Raw genomic sequence first — 24,594 nt, forward strand, 5'->3', positions numbered from 1 at the left:
AATTATTTTAACACAATGAATTTGGCATAAAAAAGGCAAAGCCAGGTTAATGGGCATGAGCAAGAAAGGGATGGGAAGTGTCCAGTCCTTGGAAAAATCCAAGGCAGAGGAGATTCTGGGGGAAAGCAAAAAGAAAGGAATTTCAGGTGGAAGGGACCTAGAACAACCATCAAGCCCCAAGGGGCACACCCAGAGCTGGGAATCCCAGCCCATGGAAATCCCAGCCCATGGGCCCCATTCCCCTCCTCACTCCTGTGGCACAAAGCCCAGGGAAGGCTCTGTGCTGCAGGGTCAGGAAAACAGCACTGGGGTCAGGAAGGTCCCACTGTCACTGCCTGGGACTGGATTTCAGTGTTTCAGGAGAGAGCACAGCCCTGACACAGCCCCTGCAGCCACAGCTGCCCCGGGCAGGGGAGGGGACAGCTGTGTCCCCACATGTGGCAGCAGCTCTCTGGCCACTGAGAGAAACAGAACTTTCCCAGGCATTATCCTGAGAAAGGCTGTGAGAAGATCAGAGGAAAGAATGAGAAATAATTCTTATCTTGCTGCACCTGGCATTGTGATCATGTGTAATGTGTTATGGAGATTTGTTTACCAAGGGGTGGTTTCCTAATTAGCCAATGGTGATGTGTTTGAATTAGAGCACCAGTTAGGTCCAGGTGTATGATAACTGTCTGTAAAAGCAATGGGTTTCTTACTAGAGACATAGATTATTGATCAGCCTTCTGTGAATCAGGGAGTCAATGCCAATTGTCACCCGGCTGGGGGCTGGCTGCAAGGACAGAAGGAGGGGAGCAGGGAGGGACCGTGGGTGACTCCAACCCCCAGTGGGTGACTACAACCCCCCAGAGAAACCTGGGGGCAGGGAAGGGCTGGGCTGAACCCGGGGATAAAGACAAGGGGACAAAGTTTGGGTGAAAGGCAAGTGGACTTTCCAGAGGAAAGCAGGGAGGGTCCTTTGGGGAGGATCCTGGCTGATCCTCACTGCAGTGTCCCGGAGAGTGTGGGTCAAACACCGGGAGCTGGACCCAGCTGGAGCCCCAGGAGCCACAAATCACCCAGGACTGCAGGAGGCTTCCAGAGGGAGAAGATCTGCCTGCAGGCACCACCAGAACACAGGGACAGATAGCTTTGACATCCCAGTGTTTGGATGGTGTGGGAAGCTGGGACTGTGGGAACAGCGCCAGGATCTGCCACCTCCAGTCGGGATTGTTTCCCAGGAGTGACTCGGGCAGGCAGTGCCTCTGCTCCAGCACTCTCTGAAGGAAGAAATTTGGGCATTCAGCTGAGTTTGGAGGGCAGGAGATGCTGGTGGAGCAGGGAGCAAGCTGGAAAGCTGAACTGGAATGCTGGGAGCAGCTGTTCCAGCACAGAGAGCTGCTCCCAACCTTCCCATCCCTCACCCCTGGGATGGGAGGAAGGAAACAGAAGGGGAAGATCATTCCCTCCCCAGAGAATCCATTGCTATTCCCAAATATTTGTTATAAAGCTCAGTCCACCTGTAGGAATGCTATATTGGTGTATTCCAGGGGCCCCCAGGCTGTTTTCCTGCTGCACAGCCCATTTCCACTGGAGGCATTTGGGAACTGCTACAAAATTTAGCAAAACAAGGTCTGAGAGAGATGGAATTCCTCCCTGGGAGGGTGAGAGGCCCTGGCACAGGGTGCCCAGAGCAGCTGTGGCTGCCCCTGGATCCCTGGCAGTGCCCACGGCCAGGCTGGAGCCCCCTGGGACAGTGGGAGGTGTCCCTGCCATGGCAGAGGTGGCACTGGGTGGAGTTTAGGGTCCTTTAAGGTCCTTTCCAACCCAAACCATTCCATGACCTCATTTCTCCACCTGCCTGCAACCCCCCAGATCCCTCCAAGCTGTGCCAGGTTAGTTTGGAGCTGCAGGAACAGAATTCCATGGACAAGTTGCTGATCCTTCTGTCCCTCCCCTCCAGCCGAGTGCTGGGAGCACTGAGCCGTGAATTCCAGGAGAAAGATGGGATTATTCCTGGCAGGAACATGTGCTGGGAGCCCAGCAGGATCTCCATGCCCACAAGCAGCCACTTTGGAGCACTCCATAAATTTATTACAAAACCAGGAGCCAACTCCCCACCATGGCTTTCTTCTGGTTTCAGCTGCTGAAGGGTTTTTAAAGAGAAAAAGGAAAAAAAAAATCCCAGACCACACAATCCCAGGCGTTTTACAATGATTTTATCCAACTCTTCCCTCACCCTGGAGCCAGGAATTCCTGCCTGGGAATCACAGTTAATTGGATTATAATGGGCCATTCCTTCTGATTTAATAAAGCAGAGGAAAACTGGGATGGCAGCAGTGTGCTCCTAGGATTGGGAAGAGCTCCAGTTCCTAATTTACACTCCAACTTTATTATTGAAAAAATGTCAAGCTCCAGGGGTTTGGGGAGGAAGTTTGCCTAGAATTTGCTTTATTCCAGGAAGAAATGATAGAATTGTGAAGAGTGGAATAATCCATGAAAAAAAATTAAAAATTCCTGCTCCCACTGCTTGAAATTACAGGAGAGGAAAGGAAAAAAAGAGAGAATGGGAAGTCCCAGCAGCGCTAAGAGGGAAGTGAGTGAGCTGTGTCTTCCCAGGGGTTTGGAGGGATGTTGTTGGCTGTTCCCTGGTTTCAGCAGGAGGGAAATGCAGAGCCCTCACTCCCAAGCACACCAGGATGGATGGATGGCTGATCTCCCAGAGAGGGGCTGGGAAAAGGGACCCAGGGAAGGGTGGGAGTGCTGGAAAGGGCCAGGAAGGGACACGGAGCAGGAATGCTGGGAAAATGGGAATTCCAACATCAACCAATCCTGCTGGGAGCCTGAGCACACCTGGGCTGGGCAAATTTTGGGGGACAATTCCAACCTTGGGAGCTGAGGTTTCATTTTTAAAGCCTGGGATTTAGGCAGGATTTTCCCAACCAGTTCCTGGCCCCACAACCAGACAGAGGGGATCCCCATCCCAAAGGGCATCCCTGCATCCCAGAGAGCATCCCTGCATCCTAGAAGGCATTCCTCCATCCCAGAGAGCATCTCTGCATCCCAAAGGCCATTCATCCATCCCAAAGAACATCCCTACATCCCAAAGAGCATCCAAGCATCCCAAAGGACATCCGTGCATCCCAAAGGACATCCCTGCATCCCAAGGGGCATCCCTGCATCCCAAAGGGCATTCATCCATCCCAAAGGGCATTCATCCATCCCAAAGGGCATTTCCCCATCCCAAAGAACATCCCTACATTCCAAAGGACATCCCAGCAACCCAAAGGATAGCCCTACATTCCAGGGGGCAACCCAGCATCCCAAAGGGCATTCCCCCATCCCAAAGGACATCTGTGCATCCCAAAGGACATCCCTGCATCCCAAGGGGCATCCCTGCATCCCAAAGGCCATTCATCCATCCTAAAGGGCATTTCCCCACCCCCAAGAACATCCCTACATTCCAAAGGACATCCCAGCAACCCAAAGGATAGCCCTACATTCCAGGGGGCAACCCAGCATCCCAAAGGGCATTCCCCCATCCCAAAGGACATCCCTGTATCCCAAAGAGCATTCCAGCATCCCAAAGGACATCCCTACATCCCAAAGAGCATGCAAGCATCCCAAAGAACATTGCTACATTCCCTGCAATCCCAAAGGACATCCCTGCATCCCAAAGGACATCCCTGCAATCCCAAAGCACATTCCCCCCATCCCTGCATTGAGGCCAGTTCCAGCCTGGCCTCCTGCAAGGACAAGGAATGGGAGATCAGTCCTTTGATGCCATCCAACTGCAAAACATCTGGACAAGCAGCAGCCCCCAGGCAGGCCGAGCCCTTTCCAGGATAAATAACCCAGAGGAATCCCTGTCCATGCTGTGCATCCCAAAGGACATCCCTACATCCCAAAGAGCATGCAAGCATCCCAAAGAACATTGCTACATTCCCTGCAATCCCAAAGGACATCCCTGCATCCCAAAGGACATCCCTGCAATCCCAAAGCACATTCCCCCCATCCCTGCATTGAGGCCAGTTCCAGCCTGGCCTCCTGCAAGGACAAGGAATGGGAGATCAGTCCTTTGATGCCATCCAACTGCAAAACATCTGGACAAGCAGCAGCCCCCAGGCAGGCCGAGCCCTTTCCAGGATAAATAACCCAGAGGAATCCCTGTCCATGCCCCAGGGCCCTTTCCAAGATAAATAACCCAGAGGAATCCCTGTCCATGCCCCTTTCCAGGATAAATAACCCAGAGGAATCCCTGTCCATGCCCCTTTCCAGGATAATTAACCCAGAGGAATCCCTGTCCATGCCCCTTTCCAGGATAAATAACCCAGAGGAATCCCTGTCCATGCCCCTTTCCAGGATAATTAACCCAGAGGAATCCCTGTCCATGTCCTAGGATGGGAGCTCCTGCTCCAGACAAGAATCCAGCAGCTTCCCTCCATCCAGGCCCATGGAAAATCTGCAGCCAGGATGGGAAAAGCAAACACAGGAGAAGAAACTCATCCCAGTTCCAATTTTATCCCTCCTGCTGGGAAAAGGGGTGGATTCCAGAGCCAGCCTGGGATGCTGAGGCCCTGCTGGCACCACCAGTGCTCCCAGTGGGAACAGCCTCCAGTGGCCCAGGGAATTCAGGATAAATGACAGGATGGAAAAAACATGGCCAAAAGGAAGGAAAGCTCCAGTGGGAACAAACTCCAGGGGTTTCAGGATAAATGGAATTACCCTGAGCTGCAGCAGAGGGAAGGGCAAACCCTGCAGCCTCAGGCTCCCAAGGGAACAAAGCCAGGGCCCTGTGAGCCCAAATCCCACCAGTCCCCACCCTGCAGCCCTGGACTTCCTTCCCCTCCCCACAGCAGTGTCCCAGGGCACCTCCTTCCAGGAATTCCCACTCTTTGTGCACTGTTGGAAGGTGGTCCCATGCAGATCCTGGAGCAATTTGCAAACATTAATTAAGCCCTGGCAGCATCCCAGAGTGGGCGGGGACTGTAACTGTGTCTTTAATTACATTAATTCTGCTCAGGGTGGGCAGTAATTATTGGCAATCTATTCCAGGACTCAAACAAACCCAGGGTGATGATTGCACCTTCAGCACCTGGAATCCCTTTCTGGATGGATGGATGGATGGATGGATGGATGGATGGATGGATGGATGGAAGGAATAAATGGAAAAGGGAAAAGAACACAACAAAGTCCTGCTAAAAATCCCTCCTCTTCCTGAAGCTGGATGCTCCTCTCCCAAACACTCTCATTCCTCAATTTCCAAACACTCCCATCCCTCCTCTCCAGAAAAATCCCTGCTCAAGAAAAGGTGTTTGGTCTGCGATCCAGTGCAGGACAAACTGGGAGCAGCTCCTGGAGGAAGTGGCCAAACTCAGCTGAATCCTTTCCACATGGAGTGATATTTTTCCTGTCCTGCCAGAAATCAAAGTTCCCACATTCAGGGTGAAGTGAGGAGTTGGATTCATGGATCCTTGTGGATCCCTTCCAGCCCAGGACACCTGTGAATCCAGGAGATTCCCACCCCAGAATCCTGCCCACATGTTCGTAAAATCACCAGAGGTGCAGAATTCCAACAGCTGCCTGCACCTGGAGCTGCACCTAGATCCAGAGGCAATGGGACACAGTGTGGGATGCAAAGGAGCCCAGCCCAGCCCTATTCTCCCCCCATTCTGTGGGATTTGCACTCCTGACTCCCTGCACTGCCACACATCCCCAGCAGCTCTGTCCTCCTACTCCAGGGCACCGAGGCCAGGGTCCCCTCCTGCTGCTGGGACACTCCTGGCCACACCTGGACAGAGCCTCCCAGGAAGTCACTCAGGCTTCCAAGGAGATGGAGCTGCTGGAGCAGGTCCAGAGGAGCCACAGAGCTGGAGCCCCTCTGAGCCAGGCTGGGAGAGCTGGGGGTGCTCACCTGGAGAGGAGAAGCTCCAGGGAGAGCTCAGAGCCCCTGGCAGGGCCTAAAGGGGCTCCAGGAGAGCTGGAGAGGGACTGGGGACAAGGCATGGAGGGACAGGACACAGGGAATGGCTCCCACTGCCAGAGGGCAGGCATGGATGGGAGATTGGGAATTAGGAATTGTTCCCTGGCAGGGTGGGCAGGTCCTGGCACAGGGTGCCCAGAGCAGCTGTGGCTGCCCCTGCATCCCTGGCAGTGTTCAGGGTTGGATGGGGCTGGCAGGAGCCCAGGACAGTGGGAGGTGTCCCTGCCATGGGGGGAGAGAAGCCTCCAGGCCCTGCTGCTGCCCAGCTTTCCTTGCTCCATGGATTCCTTTGGGATCCCTGCAGCTCTGGAACCCCTGGGCTCTGTTCTTCTTCTCCCCCAGCTTCTGGCCCCTGTCAGGGCCCACCAGTTCAGTGCCAAACTCATCCCTGTTTTCATTCCCCAGCCCAAGAGAATGCAAATCCCCTCAGCACCCAACTCTGCAGATCAGGAACCTCTACCCCAAACTCCCAGGAAATCACCCCAAACCCTTCAGCCCATCCCTCACAGGGAGCATTGCTTGGGGCAGCACTTGGCATAGCCCACCCTCCTTGGATTCTCCCACCAGGAGAATCCTGGAGAATCTTGGATTCCTCTTTGGATTCTGCCACCAGGAGCCCAAAATCAGCAGGATTCCCTCAGGATGGGAGAACAGGCCTTGGTTTCACAGTGATCCCAGGCTGAGTCCAACCAGCCCCAGGCACTTCCCTAAAGTGGCACTGGGACAATTTGGGAGCACATTCCAGGCTCCAGCCTCACGTTAAACACCACCCACGCCCCTTCCATAGGCAACACCACCCCCAAGCCAGAGCTTTGTTTGGAAGTGAAGCCAAAAATAAAGAATTAAAATAAAAATATGAGAGAATAAAGGTGGAAAAGGGAATTGCATAAAACAGTTTGTGGGTGGGTGAGGAAAATCCCCAAATAAACAACCCCACATCCTGAAATTCCTCTACAATTAATTGTGGTGGTGGTAATTAAGGTGCTTGCAGCTGCTCCAAGCTGGTGGCACAGATTTCCTGTCTGCCCTCCCATCAAACCCAGGGCTGAAATGCCCCATTCCTTTGGTGGGATAAGGCTGAGCTTCACCCTGGACACAGGGGATTCTCTGCTGAGGAAACCACAATTACAGCCCCACCTGAGGGGTATGTCAGCAATATTCATCAGATTTTCAGGCAAACTCACAGGAATATTTTTAAAAAGCAGCACTGAGATCTCTGTGTAGCTGCCACCCCATGAAGTCCCTGCTCTGGGGAGAAATTAAATGGTTTAACAAGAAATAACTGAGTAAATCAAACACGAGCAAGTATTGACTGCAGAGCCTTTGAACACCCCAGAAATCCAAGGATTTCACCAAGGATGGGACCAAACCCTGCTACCCCTCCCAGCACAACCCCTGTGTCCCCACAGCTCCCCAGGCAGAGGCACAGGTGCCAATTTGCTTTGGGGAGTTATTAAATCAGGAGATCATTAACCCTAAACCCCAGCCCATGAACAGACCCCAGGATGTTGGATCCACTCATTAATTTCTCAGGATGAAAAATCCTAGAAAGGAAGAAATCAATGAGCACAGGACATGGCAACCAAGATAAATATTGCAGAGACAAAGAGCTCAGAGGAATAAATCAACCCCAAATCCAGGGAATGCAGAGCAGAGCAACATCCACTTCATCCTGAGCCTCAGCTCCTCCCTGACACGGCCACCCCAGGGAAAGCAGGTCCTCACCCACTGAACTGCCCAGTCTGGCACTTGGATTTGCAATTTGGGAGAAGTTTTGAAGGACAGGAGCTGCTGGATGCTTCCTTCCCTTGCAATCAGCACGTGGGCAGTTGGGAAGGTTGGATTTATCCAGCTCCAAGCATTCATGGATGGTTTTTGCCCATCCCTGGAAGGGTCCAAGACCAGGCTGGACGGGGCTTGGAGCACCCTGGGATGGTGGGAGGTGTTCATGCCCATGGAACTGGGCTTTAAGGCCCCTCTCAACTCAAACTATGTCAGGATTCTTGGATAACCACCCCAACAGCCCAGCTTCAGGTCCAGCCTAAAATAAGTGAAGCCACACATTGACTGAGGACAGGAGACTCCATCTGATCCATTAACAAATCCTCATCCTTCTGGAAAACACTAACAGGCACAACAAACTCCTCCTGGAGCAAGCCAGGAATAATCCAGACCTGAGCCCTCCTAAATGGAGTAAATCCAACAGGATCATCCCAGCCCTGCAGCCCCAAGCTCCAAAGATCACTGCAATCCCATATTTCCATTTCTTAAGGAATAAAAGCAACACTTCCCACATTGCTGGGATTCCTGGGCTCATTCTCCAGTGTCCTCTTCCTTTTCCATGTCACCCACAAAACCCAACACCCTCTGCCCCACGGTTTGGAGAGGCTGGGAGAAGGGAATCTCCTGTGGGAGATGGGCTGGGAGGAGGAGAGGGGATCTCTGGTGGGAGATGGCCTGGGAGGAGCAGGAATATCTTGGAGGAGCTGCAGGGCAGAGCTGGAAGCACTCACTGGAGAGCAGCTCTCTCCCCCAGCCCCTTTGCTCTGCTCCACATCTCAGCCAGGACTCGTTTGCTTCAAATCCCCTCTGCTTTGGGCTTTTGGAGTTTTTACCCAGGCAAGCCTCACCTCCCCCTGGTCTTTTGGCACAGAAGACGCTCTTGGAGCACCTGAGCAGGCCTAAAACCTGCAAAATTCTCTTTACACCTCCATTCATTCCATTTGCATTTATCTTTTCACACATTCTGCCTCAGTCCTGTGCCCAGCTCACACCACAGGGTTTTCCTGCCTCTCCTTGGGGTTCCCCCTCCGAATCCAGGAAGAGAAGCAGAAGCTCCAAGTACTCCAGACCCCAGGGGCTGCCCCAGGCTCAGCCCCACGGGAAACCCCAGCCCTGGATGTGGCACCACAGACACAGCAGAGTGGGCAGTGCCCTGTCCTGAGCTCTCGGAACACTCCCGACCCCGGGCAGTTGCTCCCAGCACCTCCCCAGGGAACACCTCTGTTCACCTGTGGTTCCCAGGTGGAGAAGCTCCTCAGCCTCCCCTCAAGGACAAGGCAGAGGTCACTCCCTCCCCTGTTCCCTCAGACAGGAGGAGGAGGAGGGACGTGCCGGGACACGGGGAGGTGGCACCGACCCTCCTCACCTGCCGCAGGGGTAGGGAAGGCAGATCCAGCCGGCTCCTGGCACAGGGATTCCCTCTTCCTCCACCCTGGAGCCACACGGCCCTTTGGGATGGGAAGGATATTCTCCCTGTTTCCTCAGCTGAGCAATGCCCTCAGTGCTGGGATCTCCCAGGGATCACACCCCCAGTTCCTCCCCCCCAGCCTCGGGAAGCAGCTTCTGGGACCTTTCCAGGATGGCTGGAGGAGACCCCGCTCCTCGGCCACCGTGGAGCAGCTGCAGAGCCAGGAATGCCCAATTCCACCCCGGAGGAACTCCTGCAGCACCCCCAGAGCAGCCCTCGGCCACAGGATTCATTCTGGCCGGGACAGCGGGACCCTCGCCGGGTTTGCCGCACCTTGGAGGAGTGAGGGGCTCGGTAAAAGCCGCAGTCAGCCCCTCGGCACCGGCCAAGCACCAGCAGATCCTACCCGGGCACCCGGGAGGAGGAAGCAGCTTTTCCCCACCGCCCACTGCCTGCTCCTGCTGTAATTCCCCAATTTCCTCATGCTATGGCACCTGACTGTCCTGCTGGAAAGGGCCTGCCCCAAAATCCCGTTTTATTTATGATTTCCCCCCAGCTGTGCCGCTCCTGCTCCAGCTCGCAGCAGCAGCTGCTGCCTGCACAGCCGGGGCAGCTCCTCCATCCCGCGGGGAGTCCCTCCCTCCTCCCTGCACAGTTTAGCGGCTGCCGTGACAAGCCCAAAGGGACAATTCCGTCTGATTTCCAGCTGCATCCCAGGAAGAGCTGGGATCCAGCTCCCCGGCAGAGTTTGCTCTGTCCCCACAGACCCCAGCCCCCTTTCCAGGATGCTCAGCCCCAGGCGCCCCCCGCGCTGCCCGCAGAGATCAGAGGAACGGAATATTCCAGCACCATCAGCATCCCGCTGCTCCCGGGCATCCTTCACGTGGGTCTGGCTCCAGCTCTCACCCAGAGCCTCCTCCCAACACACCAGAGCTCCCAACAGTCCCACCGGGCTCTTCCCAAGCAGGGATCCCACTCCTAGTGCTTTGTAAAGCCCTGCCCCGAGTTTTGGGGTTGATCCCAAACCCCGCCGGTTAATCGGGGCTCAAACACCTTTGGGATCAGCTCCGCTCGGCAAAGCTCCGCATCCCAAAGCGCTCCAGAGTGCACAAGTCCCGCGGCCCCAAAGGAGCAACTCCGGGGGCTCCCGGGGAGCCGAAGGAGCCCGGACAGAGCGCGGGGGTCTGACACAGCAAAGCCGGGCGGGATGGGCAGGGCAGGGCCGGACCGCGCTGCAGCCCTGGGGGACCCCGGCTCGGACTGGGCAGAAATCCGGGTGCCACTAGGCTGGGAGCAACGCGGAACGTGGGAAGGCAGCGGCGGGGATGGTGCAACACTAATTTAATTATTTCTCATTAAAACCCAAGGCAGCAGCCAGCCCCTCACACGCCAGTCAGTCACCCCGAGACCAGAGAGCATCACTTCGAGTCGGTAGAAAAACCAGCGAAAGGGAAAGCGCTCGGTGGGCAGCGACCCGCAGGGAGCTCCCGAGGGGCTCCCGGGCCAGGGGGACCCTGCCTGGCCATGCGGGACCTGCCGGACCCTCCGGAACCTGCCGGACACCCCGGAACCCGCTGGACCCTCCGGAACCTGCCGGACACCCCGGGACACACCGGACACACCGAGACCCTCCGGGACCGCTGCGACCCCGGAGCGCTCCGGGCACAGCGGGCAAACGCGCAGCGAGCGGCGGGGCTGGGAGCGGAACGGAGAGCGGGACACGGACCGGAACCGACACCAACCAGGCGTCCCTTAAACCATCAGCCAGCGGTACCCTTGGACCAACACGACCCGGGGATGCCGCGGACCGAGAGGAGCCGCAGACACGGACCAGAACCGACACGACTCGGAGGTCTCTTGGACCGACTGGAACAGGGGACTCGGACCAGAAGCGACACGACCCAGGGCTCTTGGACAGACTGGAACCGGGACCAGAAGCGAAACGACCCACGGCTCTTAGACTGACACGAACAGGAGACATGGACCAGAAGCGACACGACCCAGGGCTCTTGGACAGACTGGAACCGGGACCAGAACCGACACGACCGAGGGGGCCCCGGACAGGAGCCGAGAGCAGCCGGGGCTCCCGGCGCGCACTCACCGCGGAGAAGTTGTGCGGGCCGCAGAGCTCGCCGCGGTACTTGCAGGACAGCAGCATGTCCTCCAGCTGGTGGCCCAGGCGGTCCATGAAGTCGGCGCTGATGCCCTCGTAGTGGCGGGGCGGCAGAAAGAGGCGGAAATCGGCCAGTTTGGCGAACCAGCGCAGCCGCGCCTCGTCGGCGCGCAGCAGCTCGGTGAGCAGCGGCCGCGCGGTGCGGTTGGGCAGCAGCAGCCCCAGCCAGTGCCCCGCGTAGTACAGGTCGCCCTTGGAGAGGCGGGGGAAGCGCAGCGGGTTGTTGTTGCACAGCGTGACGGCGGGGAAGGGCAGCTGGCGGCTCCACTCGGTGCGCACGCGGGTGTGCGAGGGGAAGGCGAGCCAGTGCAGCAGGCGGTCGGAGGACCAGGCCAGCAGCAGCCCCAGCGCCGTGCAGAAGGCGAGCACCCAGAGCGCCCGCCGCGCCGGCGCCGCCCGCGCCGAGCACATGAGGCGCAGCCCGTGCAGCCGAGTGCGCAGCGCCGGCGCCCGGCGCCCCCGCGCCATGGGCGCTCCCCTCCTCCTCCTCCTCCCGCCGCCGCTCGTCCTCCTCCGGGCCGGGCTCAGGGCGAGCAGCGCCGCGCCATCCCCGGGCCCCCCGCCGGCTGCGGCCCCAGCAGCAGCAGCAGGAGGAGGAGGCTGAGGAGGAGGAAGAGCGGGACGAAGCTCGCCGAGGTGCCAGTCCCGGCCGCTCGGCGCTCGGGAGGCGGAGGGAGCGATGCTCGGCGCCGATCGCGCTGCTGCTTTCCCGGAGTAGCCCCCCGCTCCTCCTCCTCCTTCTCCTCCTCCTCCTCCTCCGCCCCCCGTTATCCCCCGGCTGCCGCCGGCCCCGGCCCCCCCTCGCTGCCTCCTCCCTCCTCCGGCAGGAGTTTGTTTTTCTGCTTTTCAGCAGCCCCGGGGGAGAACATAATATCAAGAGAAGCCGAGGGTAACGGAGGCGAGGCTTGCAGCGGGCTCCGTGCGGCCGCTGCTTTCTGGGGAGGGGGGGATGGCTTTGGAGGGGGCTCCGGGCTCTGCTCCCCGCGCCTCGGCTCCCATGGAACAAATGGGAAAGGGAGAAACGCGTTCCGGGAAGCATCGCCCCCGCCCCTCGCTGCCCCTCACCCCGAGCCTGCGGAGCCCTTCGGGGTCAGGGGCTCCTCCTGCCCTGATCGGACACCGAAAAAAGCCCCTTAGCACCCTGTGCGACGGGAATAACTCGCGATGTGGATTGGCATTCCTCGGGATTGCTGAGCTTGGATCTGTGCAAGCGGCTGCCGTTTCCTTCGTTTTGCTTTCAAACAGTACCGAGAAACATTCCTCTAATTGTGTCCAATTAAGCCGTAAGTGCCGGTAACTGCTCCGAATCCCCTCTGATATATTTTTTTTTCCCTCGGAATTAATTTTCCCTGTGCATTTGGAGCCGTATATTTTTACCCAATAGATGGAGTCGTTACAGCCTGGTTCTCTCCAGCCTCTCCCGGCGAGTTGCTTTTTTTATTGTGGCAAAGCAGCGAACGTGCAGCAGCCCCGGCTTGGGGGGCAGCCGGCCCAAAATCCCACTCCTTGTCCGGAAACACGGGGGGAAACGGGACTGGGATGCTGAGCTTGTGCCCTGCAGGGCGGGGGAAGTGGCAGCAGCACAAACATTGCCTGAGCTCAGCCAGGTGCCCTCAGATAACTCGGGTGTTTTTTCCCGAGCTCGTGTCCGTGCTCGGGAGCATTTTCCCATTTTTGTAGCACTGCTCGTAAGCAGCAAATCCTTCCCACCGCCCCAGCACCGGCCGTGACCTTTCGGCACCGAGTGGGAAGAGGCCAGCAGTTCCCGTATCCATGCCAGCGGCATCTCTGGCAGCTCCAGGGAGCCTCTGCTGCCGTTTTCCCGGCGCATCCCGGCTCGTTTTTCCCTGCCGCCTGTTGAAAGCAGTGGGAGTTTTTCCCCTTGGCTCCCTCTCAGGATAATCAGCATCCCAAGTACTTCCCCGCCAGGTGGGCCGGGGCTGTTTTATCAGTGATTTATTGCCACAAACCCAAGGAAATAAAAGCTGCCCGACCATGAACATCCTCCCGAATTCCTTCCCTCTCCGTGCTCATCCCAGCCCTGTGGCACAGTCGGGCCGGGCTGCGTTCCCCGGTGGGGAAAGCCCAGCCCAGCCCTGGCCTTGCTTTCAGCTCTTTCTCTTCTCCAAAAGGTTTTTCACTGTTTTTGGGGTTTTTTTATTTTCTTTTTTTTTTTTTTTTTTTTTTTTTGGGGGGGGGGGGGGGTGGGTGCAGCCTGGCAAAAGGAGCTTGTGAAGGAAAGAGCAGCAGGTTTGCATGGGGAGCAGCTTTTCCTGAAATCCGCTCCAAATGATCCACTCATATCTCCTTGATTTGTTAGAGGGAAGCAATTTTTCTTACTTAGCTGGCAAAGGGCAGTGGGATGGCCAAGGCCAACTGGAGCTGGAATCCAAAAGGTTCCCCACAAAAACATTTCAAAGCCAAAGCAAACCTGATGGTGAAATTCCACGGTATCACCTGGTGGGACATGGCCCCAGCCTTTGGAAATTCTCTCCATGTTTGCAGTTATTTGGGAAAGCAGCTCATTCCCTGCATCCGAGCCCTGGGTAATTCCTCAGGCAGCCACAGCAGCTTAAAAGCTGATTGGACCTAATTAAGTCCAATAAGAAATAATTGAGCTGATACAGAAATATTGCTAATTAAACAACAAGTCACTTGGAAATTATCCCTTGAGCTGGGTGAGTTTTCCTCCTTCCAGATGAGAATGGATTTGGGATTCTGTAGTTTGGGATACTTGACAAATTCAGTGAATTATTGTGGGGAAATTCCACCATTCCCTCCCCAAAACATCCCCTGGGTGCCCCTGCAAGGGGACAGGAAGACAACTATTTGGAAGTTGTTCCAAACAAAACCTTTGGCTTCTTTTGAAACTTCATTTTCACCTCAAACATTGACCCGGGTGAAGACAAAAAGGATTAAAGAAAAGCTTGAAATCCCCTGGAAAGGAAATCCTAAAACTTTGTTCTGCTGGATTGTATCAGTATTAGTATTAGTATGAGTATTAGTATTAGTATTTATCCTGGAAGGGAGCAAAGGGAGGGAGGATCCCCCTCCAAACTCCTCTCTCCAGCCTCACAGGGTGACTGGAGCCCCTTCCCTGGCCACACTCCCCACCTGTGTCCGTTGGAGCATCCCAGGGGATTTCTGGGATTTATTCCCTTGCTCTCCTGAGCGGTTCCTGCTGGATGAGTGGGCAGTAGATTTATCCCGGGGTTTATCCCTGGGTTTATCCCCTGGGATTGGCCCCAGGCATGGAGGGGCTGTGGGACATCCTCTGTCCTGCTGAGCTTGCAGGGACCAGCGGCAGGGGGAGAAATTACAGGGCTGGGATCAAATGGGGCAGGATGGGGCTTGGATTTTGGGAAACAATTCCTCCCTGGGAGGGTGGGGAAGCCTGGAATAGAATTCCTGCAGAGGCTGTGGCTGCCCCTGGATCCCTGGCAGTGTCCCAGGCCCACTGGACATTGGGGCTTGGAGCAGCCTGGGACACTGGGAGGGGTCCCAGGGGTTGGAACTGGACGGGCTTTAAGGTCCCTCCCAACCCCAACCATTCCAGGATTCCCAGATCAACCTTGCTAGGCTGGATTTGGTGCTCCCAGAGCCCCTGCAATAAAAAGATGGGGATTTTTGGCTTTCAGGAGAACAAGGGGCAGAAAGAAAGGCTGCTTGTCCCCAGGCAGGGGGCTCAGGACCCCTTGGCCTGGGAATGGGATCCCTTTGCCAGCACAGAACCACCTCCAGGGGCAGGAGCAGAGCCTGGCACTGCTGGGCACAGCCGGGCACAGCTGGATATGGGCTGGATGTGCCATCCTGCAGGGAGCCCTGCCTGTGCTGGGCCGGGCTCTGGGACCCAAGGAGCCTCCTGGGGATGGGTGTGACCCCCACAGACCCCAGGGATGAGTGTGACCCCCACAGGCTCTGGGGACAGATGTGACCGCACAGTCCCTGGGGACAGATGTGACCGCACAGTCCCTGGGGATAGATGTGACCCCACAATCCCTGGGGATAGATGTGACCCCACAGTCCCTGGGGACAGATGTGACCCCACAATCCCTGGGGATAGATGTGACCCCACAATCCCTGGGGACAGATGTGACCCCACAATCCCTGGGGATCGATGTGACCCCCACAGGCTCTGGGGACAGATGTGACCCCACAGCCCAGGGTGCTGGGGCAAAATGAGCCTTAAATGTGTTCTGCAACCCCCAAACCTTTGGGAAGAATTCCCTGCTCTGGCCAAGCCCTGCAGAAACAATTCCTGCTGGAGCCAGCGTGGAAGCAGAAAGGCACAGAACACTTGGAAATTGGGGTTTCCATGGAAGCCACCACTCGGCCCTAATGCCAGCCCTGCTGCCTCAGAGCCCAGAGAATGTGACAGCCCCTGGCAGCAGGGCTTTGGGGAGCCCCAGAAACATCCAAAGGGGGCTGTCGTTGTTTTCCTTGGGTTTGTTTCATTTTTCATGCAAATAAATTAAATAAATGCTTGGGCTTCCAGCTGGGAAATTCTCCCAAGGAATTGAGGGAATTTTGAGGGCTGCAGGGGTTTGGGGCTGTTTGTTTTGAATGCAGGGAGGTGAAATATTCCATCCATACCAAAATATTGGGAGCACAGAAATAGTGCCAGGATTTCTGCATCTGCTGCTTCACCCCAACAGCACCAAAGGAGTAAAAACACTTGGATTTCACAACAAAACAAAAAAAAAATTAAAAATAGGGAAACTTTGGATATCTCATTTCCTTGTGTGTGTTTAAAGGCAAAAACCTGAGAGAGATCAAACAAATGCCCAAGTGAGCTGTGGTGTGGCTGCTCCTTTGGGAATTACACTGGGAATCCAGCGTGGGGAAGGCAAATGAAGTGGGATTTTTCCAGGCTTGCACAGAAGATCAGTTGGGAAGATTTCAGGAGCCAGATCTTAGCTGGGCTGTGGACCCTGCCCGTGGGGGGTCTCTGATCCCTGCACATCCCAAAGGATTCAATCCTCCTTCCTCCCCGTTTTTGGAGGGGACACGTGGCTGATCCAGGGACTTCATTTGGGAATCAGCTGTGGGTTGAAGGGCCTGGGCTGTGCCACACATGACAGGGCTGCTTTAATTGGTGCTTCCTGCCAGAGCCATTATTCCTGGCCTTCCTTAAAGGAATAAAAGGCTAATCCATAAATAAATGTGTTTATAGAGATAGATATTTAAACACCTCCTTCTTTTCCTTCTGCAGGTAGGGAAGAGGAAGGATTTGGATCTATTTTAAGCTCACAGCTGGCATCCTCCCAATTATCTCTTTTTTCCCCCCCCATTTTCCATTTCACTGCTGAAGAAGTGAGAGGAGGAAATGAAACAAATGGAAACACCTCTGCATTTGGGAAGGACGGATTTCAACAGGAATTCTTTAGAGCAAATTGAACAGCCAGGTCCTTGTGGCCTCTTCCTATCAAATTCATTCTTTGCCATCAGGAATGGGGCACCCTGGACCTGCCAATTCCCTGGAACTGGGCCCAGCCCAGCTCTGCACCAGTGCTCTCTGTGGATTTTGGTGGCCCCAGGGCTGGCCAGGAGCCTCCCCCCATTCCTGGGGACCTCAAAATTGTGTCCAGAGGTTAAAAAAGTCATGGAATAGTTTGGGTTGGTTTGGGATCTTAAATCCCCCCCAGTGCCATCCCCTGCCAGGGATCCAGGGGCAGCCCCAGCTGCTCTGGGAATTCCATCCCAGCCTCTCCCCACCCTCCCAGGGAGGAATTCCCTCCCAATATCCCATCCTTGCCATTCCCTGTGTCCTGTCCCTCCATCCATGGGACAAGGCAGGGACACAGGTGAGGTGCTTGGAGCCCCATCCCTGAGCTTTTGGGGCACTTCCCCCCTTCCCTGGCCCTGCTGGAATTATCCTGGATCCAGGCAGCCCGAGGGGAAAGGGAAAAGAACAGCTTTGAAAGGAGCCCTGAAATGTGCAGGGAAGGGGGGATCCATGGGACACATCCTGAGGCCGGGAAATGAATCCATCTTCAGCAGGACAAAGAAGATTTGAATATTGAATCCTGAATACTGAATATTGAATATTATCTGTTTTCTGCCTCTCAGACACACAGATTGTTCCCTTTTTTCCCCCCTGAACCTCTGAACTTCAGAGTCTGGGGGTTTTCTGTTCCTGTTTATTTTCCTTTTCCTTTTTCCCAGTTCCTGAAGGGCTGGAATTCTCTGGGAGCTTCTGGCTGGGGGAGCTCCTGTTTTGGCTGCTGAGGGGCTCAGGGAGGGGTGATGCTCTCCTGCTTCCCTTAGGAGTTCAGCCACACTCCAAGGCTCTTCCTGCTCCATGGCTGGCACCACTGGAGATGTTCTGCTTTAATTAAAAGGAATCTCGGGAAGGAAAAGCTTCCTGAGCTCATTTTTTACTGTTCAGACCTGGCTTGTTCAAGGCTTTGGTCCTGAGATGTGGCTGGAGATGATCCATGTGGGGTTGGGCACCTCCCACACCTTTATATGGGATTGGGCATCACCTTCATTTAGGATTAGGCATCACCTTCATTTAGGATTAGGCATCACCTACACTTTAATTTGGGATTAGGCATCACCTACAGTTTCCGTTGGGATTTAGGCACCTCCTGCACCTTCATTCAGGATTAGGCATCACCTACAGTTTCCTTTGGGATTGAGCATCACCTCTGGATGTGGCAGTGAGCTGTGACAGGGGGAAATGTGGGAGGGAATTCCCAGCCTCCCTGCCTTGGGGGGTGATTCTGGATACTCCTTGGAGTGGGCTAGAGGCTCCTCTGCTCCTGCCCTGACCCCAAACCTCACATTCCCAAGAGGAACAGCACCTGGAAAGGAGGAGGCTGGAGCTTCCCAGGGGACAGGGCAGCACAGCAGCCCGTGGACCACCTTGGGACACCTGGGAGGGCCATGCTGAATATTCCATGTCCTGCCCTGAGCCTGGAGAGACAATTCCCTGCTAACTCCCCCCTTCCTGAACCCTGTTCCCTCCCATTAAATTCACTGGACCTGGCAAATCCAGAGGAAAACTGCTCCGTGTTTGGATGCTGGAGGGGCTGGAAAATTCTCTCTCTCAGGGAGTTTGGCTTCCAAACCAAATTCAGGGAGCAATCCCTTAAGGTTTATTCATTGTCATTCCAAGGGATTTGAAGGCTCTCCTGGCAGCCAGATGGAAAAAAGGGAAAAACCCTTTCTCCTCAAACCTGGAGATGTTTCCAGTCCAAGAGGCTGCCACATCCCTGCCCTTATGGCAGCAGGAGGGAAGTGGGAAAATGAGGTTTTAGATCCTGAAGGATAAAAGGGAAGGGTCACCTCCACATCAGCCTCTGATCCCACAGCACCAGGACCATGTTTGGAATTTCCTTTATTCCCTGAATCTGTTGGAAAACAAATGTGGAACTCCTGGGCTAGGCTGGAGTCTCCCCGTGGAGGTTTGGGTTGGAATTTTTGGGATTGAACAGCCCTGGAGTGGTGCCTGGGCCCGCCTCCACAGCTGCCACTGAAACCTCCCCACTCCCAAATCCTGGGATTTGTGGCACAGGAATTGCAGGGAAATTTGCTGCTGCAAAAATTCCCGTTTAGGGGTTGGAGTGATTTGCCCCGTGTGGGGAATCGTGGGATCCTGGAATGGTTTGGGTTGGGAGGGCCCTAAAGCCCCTCCTGTTCCCAGCTCGGGACACCTCCCACAGTCCCAGGGGGCTCCAGCCCGGCCTGGGACATGGCCAGGGAGGGAGGAGAAGGGATGGAGATAACTCCAGAGGTGGCAGCTGGAGCTGGTGGCTTTGGGGACAGGAGGGGCCCCGAGGTTTGGGAAGGTCCCCGTGCCACGTTCCCATCCCCGCTCCACTCCGGAGGCTCCGGGCTCACCTTGGAGGAAATCAATTAATGCAATTACTGTCAAAATCCCCGCAGCACCTGGGGGATGAGGCTGGAAGCACAAACAGTCCTGACCTGACGCTGCTCCCTGTGAGCTCCCAGACTTTGCAGGAATGGGGGAGCATTCAGAGCTCCTCCCGAGGGAAGCAGCCCCTTTCTGCTCACGGCAAAACCTCCCCCTCTCCATTAAAAAAAGCTTCAATTCCTGTCAAAAATCCCTTCAAAGGATCAAATCTGACAGCCCCAAAGCTGCTCCAGTTCCTTGCAGATTCCGTAGGAATGCTGCCAGCGATCCCAGAGATTCCAGCAGGGCTCATTCCCAGGGTGGGAATCCCAGGTGGCTGCAAACTCCACACACACACCAGCGGCTGCTGCCAGAGAATTTGGGAATTTTTACCTCCTTCCTGTGGATTTCCAGGGCTGGAGGCCGTAGGGTGGGTGCTGGAGGTCTGTCCCACTGATATCCCTGTTACCTCAGGCACTGGGGGATCCACAGGGATCTGGGGAAGCGGGACAGGCGGGAAGCAGAGCAGGTAAGTGCCACCTGTGGAGCTGCCAAACTGAAAGGATCCAAAGAATTTTCCTTTGGCAGCCTAATGGTGACAGCAGTTGTGTGGGAAGATTAATGGAGAAAAGGCTGGATAAAATAGAAGCTCCATCCTGAAGTTTTTCAGCTGCTTTTTTGCAGTTATGTAATTGTAAATGACATTGATTTTTTATAAAAACCCACAAACAACACCAGGAAACTTGGAATGTTTTGGGCTAGGTTCTGCTCCTCCTGCCAGCAGAGGAGATTTGGGGTTTTCTTGGATTTCAGGGCAGTTTCAGGCTGTTTGTTCAGGGATGAGAAGCAGGATTTGGCTCTCAGTAGTCTTGGAATGCCACTGGAGCTGTGCAGGGAGTAGAGCAGAGGCTGAGCTGGCACAGCCAGGGAATTGTCTGGGTTTGTATCTGGCCAAAAGTCCCTGCACAGGGATAGCCAGCATCAGCAGGGATCAGGATTGCTCCTGGTGTGGGCTCCAAGGGCTGTTCCAGCCTGGGTGATCCCTGTGACCTCCAGGTGCCTCTGGCAAAGGCCCTCCTGCCCTTCCTGAGGAGCTCTGGGGGTTCCTGGCTCCCACCCCAAGGTTAAAGCCAGGGATGAGTTTTTAGGGGAATGGTGGGATTTGGTCCAAGGTTGGACTCAGTGACCTTTCCCAGCCTCAGTGATCCTGGGGTGGCACCTGGAGGAACAGCAGGACATTCCTATTGCCATTGCCATTGCCATTGCCATTCCTGTTCCCGTTCCTATTCCAGTTCCCATTCCCATTCCCATTCCCATTCCCATTCCTGTTCCCATTCCAGTTCCCATTCCCATTCCCATTCCCAGTCCCATTCCCATTCCCATTCCTGTTCCCATTCCAGTTCCCGTTCCCGTTCCCGTTCCCATTCCCATTCCCATTCCCATTCCCATTCCCATTCCCAGTCCGTCCAGCCTGGGGGCGCTTGGGATCACCCTCAGGCCCCCTGGGCTCACAGGACTCTGCTCAATCCCTGTTGGATCTGACCCTGGGACACAGGGAAAGGACACTTGGAAGAGATGGGAAATGGCCCCTCAGGTGCCTCAGTTTCCCCAGGTACAGCAGCAGGATTCCAGGCCCAGGCTGGGACCATGTTCAGGACCTGGCTCAGGTCAGCCCTGACCTCTCTCCTGCAAGGACCCAGCCCCTGAGAGCTGTTCCCTCTCCCATTCCAGGCTTCAGGACTTTCATGGAATCATGGAGTGGTTTGGGTGGGAAGGGACCTCAAAGCCCACCCAGTGCCACCCTGCCATGGCAGGGACACTTTCCCTTGTCCCAGGGGGCTCCAGCCCATCCAGCCTGGCCCTGGGCACTACCAGGGATCCAGGGGCACCAATGGAATAACCCTTCCCATCTCCCAGTGAGGAATTCCCTCCCAATATCTCACCAAAATCTGCCCTTTTAACCCTTTCCTTTCATGCTTCCTTGTGTTCTCCAGCCTTTGGCTGCTCTGATGGCTGACAAGGAATTTTTTTTTATGATTCCAAATCCCTGCTTTTTTCTTTAATGGAATCCCATGAAAAGGCAAAAGGAAGGGAGCTCCTGGATGGGAAAAGCCCTGGAGGAATGAAACTGCATCAGAAAAAGGTTCCTCCTTCCAGGAGGGAAGTTTGGACTGGCTCTGCCTTGGTGCAAAGATCTTGTCAGGATTTGTTTTCCTGGAGACACATTCCCTGAAGGAATATCCTGAGTGTTCCTGGGGATGTTTGAATCCATTCTCTTCCCCCTCTGAGGAAAAGGGGTTTTCTCCAGGTGTAGAAGGCACCAGGATGACATTTCCTGGTCTCTTTTGTTTCCTCTCTGTATTTTCTCCCAAAATATTGGATCCACTTATATTCAGAACTCCTCACTCCCCCTCTCTCCTCCTTTTCCAGCCTTTGGATGTGGCAGGATGAGCACATGGAGCTTCCCTGAGCCGTGGGTAATGGGCTGGATGATTCTCCACTATTTTCTCCAAGAGTTTTCCTTTCCCAAGGCTATTTCCTCTCTGGATTTGATATTTTAAAACAATATCCCTGGAGGTGTAAAAGCTCCCTGGAGAACTGAGAAAGCTTGACTGGAAATGCTCCCATCAAACCCTTCCTGCTCCCTGCTGTTGGACAGTTCCCTCCTGCAGGAATTTTAAGTTTTTCAGCAGCTTCTCAATTTTTTTTTTTTTTTAATTTAGTCCTTAATTTTGGGAACAAGATGCTCTAAGGTAGGATTTGTTCCCATGCCCAGCTGTAAATCTGGGAATGAAGGGAGGATTTGCTTCCATCTTCCTGTACCAGCTGTAAAATTTGGGAATGAAGAGAGTGTTCTTGTACCAGCTGTAAATCTGGGAATGAAGGGAGGATTTGCCCCTGTGCTCCTGTACCAGCTGTAAAGCTGGGAATTAACACATTCCCATCTTCCTTCTCCCCTTTGCCACCATCAATTCCCCGGTGCCAAGAGCTGATGGGAGTCAGGAGGCTCCAGATAAGTGGGAATCAGAGCTGGGAATCTGCCAGGCCATGGATCACCCTCTATAACTCCTCCTCAGTCCTCCCATTAAAAGCAGGACGGTTTCTTTTCCCTGTGGCATCTCCTGCCTTCCCTTTTTCCCTTGGGACTGGGGACACCGTGGCTCTGCTGCAGCTCTGGGATGGCTGGCAAGGGACTGGGATGGGACATTTCCACCTGGACACTGAGATCCCTCAATCCCCTCCTCCCTGAGGTGTTTTCCATGACAATGGAGCTCCTTTTCTCTTTGAGATCCCATTGTGCACTGACTCCCCGGGGAGCTGTTCCTGGAATAATGACATGAGACAAATAATCTGATTTATTTCCCTCTGCCATTCCGGGTGCAGAAGTGCTGCTGGGGATAACAGCAACGCCTGGCGCTGACCTTGGAAATGGAAGGAAGAATTCCACACTGATCTTGGAGCCAAGCTGAGGGGAAAGTGGCACAGAAAGCTTTACCTGGGACAGATGGGATTGTTCTCCATGAGGGCTTGTGCAGCTTTGGGGCTGGAAATCATTGCTGGGGTGTCACCAATTCCTTGGGACCTTGAAGATCCTTGGGGTTACAAATCATGGGATCCCAGCCTGGTTTGGGTGGGAAGGGGATTTAAGGATCCAGTGCCACCCCTGCCATGGCAGGGACACCTCCCACTGTCCCAGGCTGCTCCCAGCCCCAGTGTCCAACCTGGCCTTGGGCACTGCCAGGGATCCAGGGGCAGCCACAGCTGCTCCAGGAATTCCACCCCAGCCCTTCCCCATGCCCACAGGGAGGAATTCCTTCCCAATATCCAACCTAAATCTCCCCTCTTTCAGTCTAAACCCCCCCCACACACACCTTGGTCTTCCCCTCTCTGCCCATGGAAAAGTCACTTTCCCATGGTTTTTTTAAGTCCTTGGAGTCCTGAAAGGCCTCAATGAGATGCAGCCAGTCCTGCTCAGTTCATCCTGCCTTTGCCTCTCAGGGAACTTTCCTGGGATTTCCTGTTCCCCTTGCTCAGCAAAATGTGCCTTTGGACACCAGTACTGCCAGTGCTGGGCTCGTCCTCTCTGCCCAGTACAAACCAGTACAGCCAGAGTGTGGGGTGCACCCAGAGATGGGAAAGGGATGAGCAGGAGGGCTCGAGAGCAGAAGTGATAAATCAGCTGAGGGTGGGGAAGCAAAGAGAGACCTTTGGCTTGGGCAGGGCCCTGAGGCTGCTCGGGATTACAGGGTTTGGGAACAGCATTTTTCCCTGACCTCATTCCTGCCCTCTTCCCTAGGGATGGGTTTTACCAGAGGAGGGAGACTGGAGGAGGCAGAGGCCCTGTGGTTCAGCCAGCTCCTCTGACAGGCTCACACTCAGCACATGGAGCAGGTGGGGGACAGCTGGGAGTGATGGAATCAGGGAACATCCTGAGCTAGGAGGGACCCCTGGATCATCCAGTCCCACCCCTGCCCTGCCCAGACCCTCCAGCAATCCCACCCTGGGCATTCCTCTCTTATATGGACAATTCTCACCTCTATTAACGAATAGAGTGAGGCTGCAGGGGTTGGTGGGACGTGGAGCTTATGTGTACATTTATTAGGCATATATTTATTATTTCTAGGCCTTGGCTTGTCATTTGAGACACTGTTTCTTCCTCTGCTGTGCTTTGGAAGGTGTCCTCCATTCAGCTGCTTTGTTTCTTTCCTCGACTCTCTGCCTTCAGTCTGATATGAGAAGCACACTTGGACTGCAAAACCTCTGTTGAAACTTGGTAGTCTTTTTTCACCAGAGAAATTCCCTAAGGCAGGTGTTTATATTTCTTCAAGATTAGTCACAATGAAGTGGAAGACTAGAGAAAGATGGAGGCTTGTAGCCATGATATTTTATAAAAATCCTTTGCTAGGATTTTTCTCCTATTCTAGCTGAGAAGCCTCAGAAAAGAAACGTAAACAATTAACTATCTGCTGCTGTGGAATGTGGTCTGGACATTGTTTACTAACAGGTGCAGCTGTGATTGGTCCATGTTGGTTGCTTCTAATTAATGGCCAATCACAGTCAGCTGGCTCGGACTCTGAGCTCCACAAGCCTTTGTTATCATTCCATTCCTGTTCTTTCCAGCCTTCTGATGAATCCTTTTCTCTCTATTCTTTTAGTATCGTTTTAGTATATCATTTTAATATAATATATATCATCATGTAATAAATCAGCCTTCTGAAACATGGAGTCAAAATTCAGATCTCTTCACTCATCCCAGGAGCCCCCATCGGATCGACCATATTGAGGCTCATTGCAGATTTGCACCTTCTAATAATCTAATAATTTGGACAGCAGCACTGTCTAAACCCTCCTGGAGCCTCGGGGCCAGGACCATTCCCTGGGCAGTGCCAGCACCCTCTGGGGGAAGAACC

General features: G+C 54.7%; 1 protein-coding gene across 2 annotated transcripts in view; it reads right to left on the bottom strand.

The window, feature by feature from the left end:
• LOC121333016 (acid-sensing ion channel 2) overlaps window positions 1-24,594 on the bottom strand; it is a 398,005-nt gene that overhangs the window by 63,298 nt on the left and 310,113 nt on the right. The window contains exon 1 of one of the 2 annotated variants that reach the window (XM_041399033.1): window positions 11,254-11,909. The exons of the other annotated variant lie outside the window; for it this stretch is intronic. Within the exon in view, the coding sequence (XP_041254967.1) occupies window positions 11,254-11,793 (540 nt within the window). The 5' untranslated portion in view covers window positions 11,794-11,909. Of the gene's footprint in view, window positions 1-11,253; window positions 11,910-24,594 lie in introns of those variants that run through there. 2 annotated transcript variants of the gene reach the window in all.

This window comes from Onychostruthus taczanowskii, unplaced genomic scaffold (genome assembly GCF_017590055.1).
Source record: "Onychostruthus taczanowskii isolate IOZ18803 unplaced genomic scaffold, ASM1759005v1 scaffold152, whole genome shotgun sequence".
Lineage (NCBI taxonomy): Eukaryota > Metazoa > Chordata > Aves > Passeriformes > Passeridae > Onychostruthus > Onychostruthus taczanowskii.